General features: G+C 52.6%; 1 protein-coding gene across 3 annotated transcripts in view; it reads left to right on the forward strand.

The window, feature by feature from the left end:
• GRM7 (glutamate metabotropic receptor 7) overlaps positions 1 to 2,616 on the forward strand; it is an 862,221-nt gene extending 859,605 nt beyond the window's left edge. For all 3 annotated transcript variants that reach the window (XM_055136460.1, XM_055136457.1, XM_055136459.1), the window contains one exon: positions 1,400 to 2,616. In XM_055136460.1, coding sequence (XP_054992435.1) covers positions 1,400 to 1,426 — 27 coding nt within the window. In that variant the 3' untranslated portion in view covers positions 1,427 to 2,616. The remainder of the gene's footprint in view (positions 1 to 1,399) is intronic.
• Positions 2,617 to 7,649: the final 5,033 nt, after the last annotated feature.

The following is a 7,649-nucleotide window of genomic DNA, read 5'->3' on the forward strand; positions in this document are numbered from 1 at the left end:
CGGTCAGAGGTACAGCCACTTCATGAGCTGGCCAGGATCAGACCGGCTTGTCCATGTACTGCTAACTTCCATGCCCCTCTATTGCTAACCCCGTCCCCTAATACACACACACACACACACACACACACACACACACACACATACACACACACACAATATGATTCAGTTCTGGATCCAGAAAACCTTCCTCGTCTTCCCATAGTGGTGCAAGCGCAAACTGACGTGTAAGTCACACTGGCTGTGTTGCCAACGGTTCAAAGCATGCCGTCAGCCGCCACTGTGACTTCGACATCACCACTCAGTGCATTGGCGAAGGGACACTGACTTAGCAGCTCAGGGAATCGAGAACAGAAGCTGAGTAAGTGCCATGTAGCAGAGAGCTTGGATCCCACAGAAGCCCATGCACAACACGAAGTTGGGTGGCTGAGGTGTGACTCACTGGAATGGTTCTATCCCTCGGCGTTGAGGATTGGGACATAAGGCAGAGTCAGGCTTTGAGAGCTGGTGACTGTCTCAGTGTGAGGACAGGATAGGGTCAGAGCCTGTCCTCTGCCCTGGGTCTGCAAGAAGCCTGTGATTTACTGAAGACAAGAGGGAGTGGGTGTGTGACTGAAGGTGAGTTGATGGAGTCAAGCCAGTGAGCAGAAAGTCCCATGCTCTGCACGTCAGGAAGACACGGCATCTAAACAGTGCACAGGGGGACTCTAGTCTTGAGGACTTTCCAACCTGGGGGAAACCCAATCTGCAAATGGGCATGTACAATGTCTTCCCAACAACAGTCAAAGAGACACGCTGTAGCCCTGGGTGTGAGTGAGGACCGGGGAAGGCACTCTGGCTGGCATCTCTCTAGTCATCCTACACTAATGCCAGCTCTTGGCACCCGCCTTTCCCAAACCAGGGTCCTTCCTAAGGAGAAGGTCCAGGAGACATCTAAGTGAGCTACTCCACAAGCATGCAGGGCCCCTAGAGCTTAGGACTGGTGCATCAGAGAGCATGGTACCCACACAGACGTGCCAGCCTGCGCGAGAACCTGGAATCCCTCTGAGTGGAGACGCTTCGAGAAGTGTGGAACCCTGCAGGCATTTCCTGAGCCGCCTTAGAATGAGTCTCATTCCAGTGCACACCGGTGAAGGGACAGGCGCTGGAACATCGTATGACTGAAACCCAAATCATGAACAATTTTGTGTAGCTCATGGTGATTGAATAATCATAATAATGACAATAATTAATAATAATGATGAAATGAATACGTCCCATTCTACCAAGGGATGAGGGTGCTCCTTTCCACGCCCTGGAACTCCCCACCCTTGACTCTGCACCCAGCTTTCATAAGGCTCAGGCTCCTGCCCTGGCCAACTCAGCCATCCCCAGCACTGACTCTCTCATGCTTTTCTTCCAGGTCCTGCAGCAAAGAAGAAGTACGTGAGTTACAATAACCTGGTTATCTAACCTGGTCCGTTCCACGGAGCCCGGAGCAGGCAGAGCCTCCTTTCCTGCGTCACCCACCTGACACAGGACACTGGGGGTCCTGTCTGCTGCCCACCCACCAGGGGCGGTTCCCCGGCCGGGAGACCAGTGTTAGAGCACCCAAGGGTCCTGCAGCTGCTCTCCGAAATAGTCTCACTTGCTCTCGGCTTACTGAGTCACTGGCATCAGCGCTGCCACCTCGGCTGCCATTCTGGTCCTTCCCTCCCCAGGGGAGACTCGAGACTCCAGCGCCCCCCCCCTCCAGCTCTTTGGAAGGCAGCGCGGGGGGCCGCCACGGCCATCCCTGGGGCTGATCTGTCGTTCCGTGTCTGTACTTCCAGGCGGCAAGGTTTCAAAGTGTTCTGTACAGTTCGTGAGGACTTTTGCACTTGGCCATCATGTTGTACCTCGGTTCACTGTTTTGTTTTCGAATGCCCCATTTCCATAGAGCCTGGTTCTCACCGGCGGCCAAATACTGGGGGAGATCTGAGAGTAACGGTTCACAGAGATGGCGCAGACCCAAGTAACCACCTCTGAGTTCAGGACTGTCTGCTTCAGATGAAAGCGCTGCTGCACATCATATTCTTCTTCTTCTTCTTCATTTTTTTAAGACACAAAAAGATGTTTAAAGACCAAAAACTGTGCTGAGGAAGTCGCCCCCCCTCCCATCCCACTTTCTGGTTGCTCGAAGGTCCGAAATGGGCGGAATCGAATCGAGGGCTTGGGCTTGGACATATTCAATGCATGCCGGTAATGTATTTCACAGTGCACTGATCACTTCCGTTCGATATTCGTATTTGTGTTCTCTTTCGTTATTTTAATTAGGGTATATGGATATTTTGCAATAATTTTAAGAATTATTAAGCTATTTGAAGAAAAGAATATGGATTTTTTTCATGTCTTGAGGTTCTGTTCATGTGCCCTCCCCCCCCACGACTGACCAGTGTGATGAGGACTTTAAAAAAAAAGGAAAAAAAATAAGCATGTATGTTTTTTACTGTTTGTAATAAGTACTTTCCTTAATCTTGCTGCTTCCGTGCCAATTTAGTGGGAAGACAACCCTTGCTGAAAAAGCCCCTTTCCATTCTCTTTCAACTCTGTGATATTGTCCACGAATGTATCAATAAAATACTTTGGTTAACTTTTTTATTTCCTGCAATAAATATTTTTAGTTGTTTACCCCCTTTCAGTTACAGTTTATTTCCTCAAGTCAGAAGGCAGGGATGGAGTTGCAGCCCTGGCCCGCACACACCCCTAACGCCTTCTGGGAAATGTGTGGTCGAAGCCCTGTGTCACGAGACCCCCGAGAAAAGGCGTCATCGCCAAGCCTGGCACTGTCTGCTCCATAATTACCAGTGAGACCTGGTGAGCTACCTGTCACGGCTAGGAAGAATGTCAGGAGAACATGAACAAGACAGGCTTGTGTCAACAAACAAGGCTTGTGTCTGGGGGAGTTTAGTGAGAAGATGAATATCTTCCAAACCTGAACCAGGGGACCCAACAGCACACGAGTAATGACTGTATTTTACAGAAGTAAAGGAAGCATGTCCTTATGTTTGTGAACAAATATGGAGCCATGGTCATGCCAAGCTTAAGACTTGGGCATTCCAAAATCCAGCATGGCTTAACTCGGCGTTAAGACCACAACGTTCTCTTTGCAGAAGATAATATGGGTCCTGAACTCTCAGGGCTGAACCCCTAAATCCAAAACACATTCCAATGACTGCTTGTGAACCAAACTGAAGCCCCTTTTTAGTTGTCTCACCCCCACCAGGGACCCCTGTCCACTTCCCCTCATATGCCCCAACATTCTTGACCAAGGCAATGGTTGTCCGTAGCCCTAAAGCTCACTTTACTCTCAGACTGAGCAAGAACCAAGACGATCTATCATCAAATCTACCCCATTCCCGAATCCCTCTTCAAATAACAGACAGTGGAGCAGAGATGCATGGTCAAGCAAGGAGAGAGTCTAGGTGACCCATGGCCTCAAACCAGTAACCTGGTGCATATCCCAGCTTGCAGGTGGCCCACGATCTCAAGCCAGGTAACCTACTAGATATACCAGCCTGCTGTCCCTGGGGAAGTTCTGCCCACATTCTCCACCCCATCCTCTCTCCGGTGGAAACCAGCTGATGCTGCCACCTGGCTGCTAGGCCAGGAGGGCAGAAGAATTCCCACAAAGTGCTTAGGAGAGTTACCTTGCCTTAGGGGAGCACTGTGAGACCATTGCTAACCTCCCTCCTCCCCTCCTGCTCCCAGGAGCCTCCACGCCATCCTGTTCCACTTCTAGAGGGAGAAACAGAACCTGTGCAATCTCAGCCCATAGGTGGGCCAGGTGGCGCTCTGGTTGCCACGAAGAAGTCCCTTCATCCACAGCAGGGGCAGAAGGGCTCCTTTGCTGCTATCCCATAGCAGTTTCCTTCTGGGTGGAAAGAGCAACGCCAAGCACCTCTGCCCTTCCCCGTGAGCCCCAGGGCAGGGCTTAAGAATAAGCAGAGGGGCTGGAGCGATAGCACAGCGGGTAGGGCGTTTGCCTTGCACGCGGCCGACCCGGGTTCTATCCCCGGCATCCCATATGGTCCCCCAAGCACCACCAGGAGTAATTCCTGAGTGCAAAGCCAGGAGTAACCCCTGAGCATCTCTGGGTGTGACCCAAAAAGCAAAAAAAAAAAAAAGAATAAACAGAAAAGCTAAAAGTTTCAAAGTTCTTGAAGTCACTGGGGCATGGGGGATGCCTGTTAGTCCTTCAGACACGCCATAGACATCCTAAGCACTCGTTCTGTATGTTCTTTTGTCCTAGCTTCAAAATGTGATGCTACAGGACATCTGGATGAGCACAGCAGGGGGGAAGGACGCCTGGCCCCCTGTGCTCTCAGGCTAGCCAGGCCCGCTGGGGTCCCCCGTTCCTTCATTCCTACAGTGGGAATCAGGGATGGATTTGTGTCTTTTCACTCAGTCCAGTCACTCTCCCCATCCTTGCAGTGAATGGAGCCTACAGGACCCAAGCACGCTCACGCCGCCTCCTGTAGTTCCCCGGCTCACTGCTGGAGAGACAGGCGGGGCACCCAAAGGAAGATCTTCCTGGGCCACCAACAGGCCACACCCAGAGCCCAGTGGTGCTTGACTGTCTCTTCCTACAAACCAAGGCAAAAGGTTCCAGAGGTCTTACCGCCTCCAGTCCCCACCCCCTGTCCACCCCTCTGGTGCTCCAGGGCAATGCCCAGATGTTCCCCCAAGAACCTCTCTTTGCATGAAAGTTGATTTATGTGAAGGTCCCTCTGTTGTCTCCTTAGACCCTAGGACCCTTATCTATTCTCTACCCTATGGGAGACTAACACCCAAGGGTAGTAGAGGAAGGACCAGGAGGTCTGCTCCACGGCTTGGAAACCGGCCTCCCATGCTGGGGGAAAAGGCAGCAGAGATAGAGAAGGGAACACCAAGTAAAGGATGTTGGGAGGACCCATTCGGGTTGAAAGATACGTGCCTAAAGTAGACTATAGACCAAACACGATGGCCACTCAATACCCCTATTGCAAACTACAACACCCAACAGGAGAGAGAACCAAAGGGAATGCCCTGCCACAGAAGCTAGGTGGGGTGGTGGGGGATGGGGTGGGGGTGGTGGGAGGGATATTGGGAACATTGGTGGAGGAGAATGGGCACTGGCGGAGGGATGGGTAAACAATTATTGAAATGAAAACACGAAAGTTCATAAGTTTGTAACTGTACCGCACAGTGATTTACTAATAAAAAAAATTTTTAAAAAATAAAGCACTGAAGATTCTGGAAAAGGACAGATGGGAGAATAGGGCCTGTCTGCCTGGGGTGGTGTGTGGTTTATGGGCCACCCAGGATTCACCTGACATCAAGACAAATTACAAAAGCAATTCTCTCAGACAAATTCAGGGGTGATCATTTCTCCATTTAGAAACCCCACAGATGGCAGCAACCATCACTCTGTTATATTTTTTTCTTGTCCACTAAAAATCCATGAAGAAAACAGGCCAGAGTCTGCCATGCCCGTGAAAGAAGCTGCTTCTCTCCGGGCCCATCACAGCACGAGGCGGCAGAACACAGCCCAGCTCCCAAGGAATGTGGGGGCTTCTCAGCCCCTGTCCCCCTCTCTGGCCTTGGGGCTGTCACCAGTCTACTCTGGGATCCCACCAGCGAGACAGTACAGTGGGCAAAGTGCTCACCTTGCACTTGGCCAGCTCAGGTTCAGTCTCCGGCATCCCATAAGGTCCCCTGAGCACCACCAGGAGTGACTCTGGAGCCCAGAGCCCAGGAATAAGCTCTGAACACTGCCAGGTCTGAGGCAAAGGCAAAAGAAAATTAGGATCAATCCTCTGGCGGTGACTCAAGCCTGAGTAAGAACCTCTCAGAGCAACCAAAAAGGAGAGATTACTTTTTACTACAATCAAGCGTGACAAGAGTGATCCGCACCCGGATGGGGCTCCCCTGATGTCAGCACTCAGAAGTCCCACCTCACCAGAAGCTGCCAAATCTCAGACACCTGCCGGGCCAGCCCCCCTAATGTGGATGCACACGGGAAGCTCGGTGCTCACCGTGGGGGCTCCTGTCCCTTCTCTCGCCAGCAGGAGAGACCCAGAGTGAGGGGAAAGAGTCCAAGTGGATCACAGGGTTCATCTCTGCACACGCTCCTGCTTCTCCCTCCGGGGAAACGTGGCAGATCTCTGCACAAATCCCGCCGAGAGGCCCCCTAAGACCGAACTCCTATTCCCACCTCACCTGCCTTCCCTCTGTGCCTAAGGGTCTCTGCCTCTCAGTCACCATGTCTGACTCACTTGGATGCACATTTCTCTGAACAAAATAAATGTCCCCACCACAGCCCGAGCTTTGGAGGAATGGGAGGGAAAAGGCACCAACTCCCGTGTCAATGTGCAGTTCACGCCATCACTCACTTTGAGGTGGGGTCACCCAAATCTGCGGCAGGTAAATGACACGCAAGAATCCCCCCATATCCTTTCGTCAGGGAAGAAGACACCCCTGAGCCCAGCCCGTCAGGAATGTGGACCGAGCTGCTGAAATATTAATTTGCCAACTTGGTGGCTTTGCATTTCATCCGAATCACTGGAGGACGTTATAATAACGTTATCCAGACGTTAGATAACAAGACATGCATATCAACTATGCTAATGAGGCCAATCAGCCTTGGGGAGGTCAGGAGCCCAGGGTCACTCCTGAACACAGGCTGTCCTGGAGATGTGGGAGGGGGGTCGCGGAGGTGTGACTCAGGACGGGAATATCTCCTGCATGACAGGTCCCAGAAAGAGCTGTGCAGGCTCTGCAGCCCAGCCCCCGAGCGAGCGCTAAGGGGGGTTTCTCTAAAACACCAAGAGCCCTCGGAGCCCTCCAGGGCCTGGTGGAGCAGCAGGTGGGGACCCACCTCAGCATCTCTGATCCAGCAGCTCTGAGGGGAAACTGGGCCCCCACCTCCCCTGCATGCTGCCTTCTGCCCTGGGGCCAGTGTTCCAGATTAAAGGAAGGGAGGAGTGAAAGACAGCAGCTTCCAGACAAGCCCACATCCACGTCTGCATGTCCTGAGTGGATCTGGGCAAGGCTCATGTGACCCTTTGCAGAGATGCCGTAATGTTGCAGCAGTCTGTGGCCCCGAAATAGTAGGTGAGTGGCCGAGCTGAGCATGCAGTGGCCGAGGTGGGCTGCCTGAGCATCTACAGGTGTGGCCGTGGGGGCTTCACGCACTTCTGAAGCAACATGAGTATCCCAGCATCACAGGCCCAAGTTTCCCAGCACCACAGGCCCAAGTATCCCAGCATCACAGGCCGGAGTATCCAAGCATCACAGACCTGAGTATCCCAGCATCACAGGCCCGAGTATCCCAGCATCACAGGCTGAGTATCCCAGCACCACAGGCCTGAGTATCCCAGAGTCACAGGCCAGAGTATCCCAGACTCACAGGCCCGAGTATCCCCAGCATCACAGGCCTGAGTATCCCAGCACCACAGGCCCGAGTATCCCAGAGTCACAGGCCTGAGTATCCCAGCATCATAGGCCTGAGTATCCCAGAGTCACAGGCCCGAGTATCCCAGCATCACAGGCCCGAGTATCCCAGAGTCACAGGCCTGAGTATCCCAGCACCACAGGCCCGAGTATCCCAGAGTCACAGGCCTGAGTATCCCAGCATCACAGGCCCGAGTATC

This window comes from Sorex araneus, chromosome 4 (genome assembly GCF_027595985.1).
Source record: "Sorex araneus isolate mSorAra2 chromosome 4, mSorAra2.pri, whole genome shotgun sequence".
Taxonomy (NCBI): Eukaryota; Metazoa; Chordata; class Mammalia; order Eulipotyphla; family Soricidae; genus Sorex; species Sorex araneus.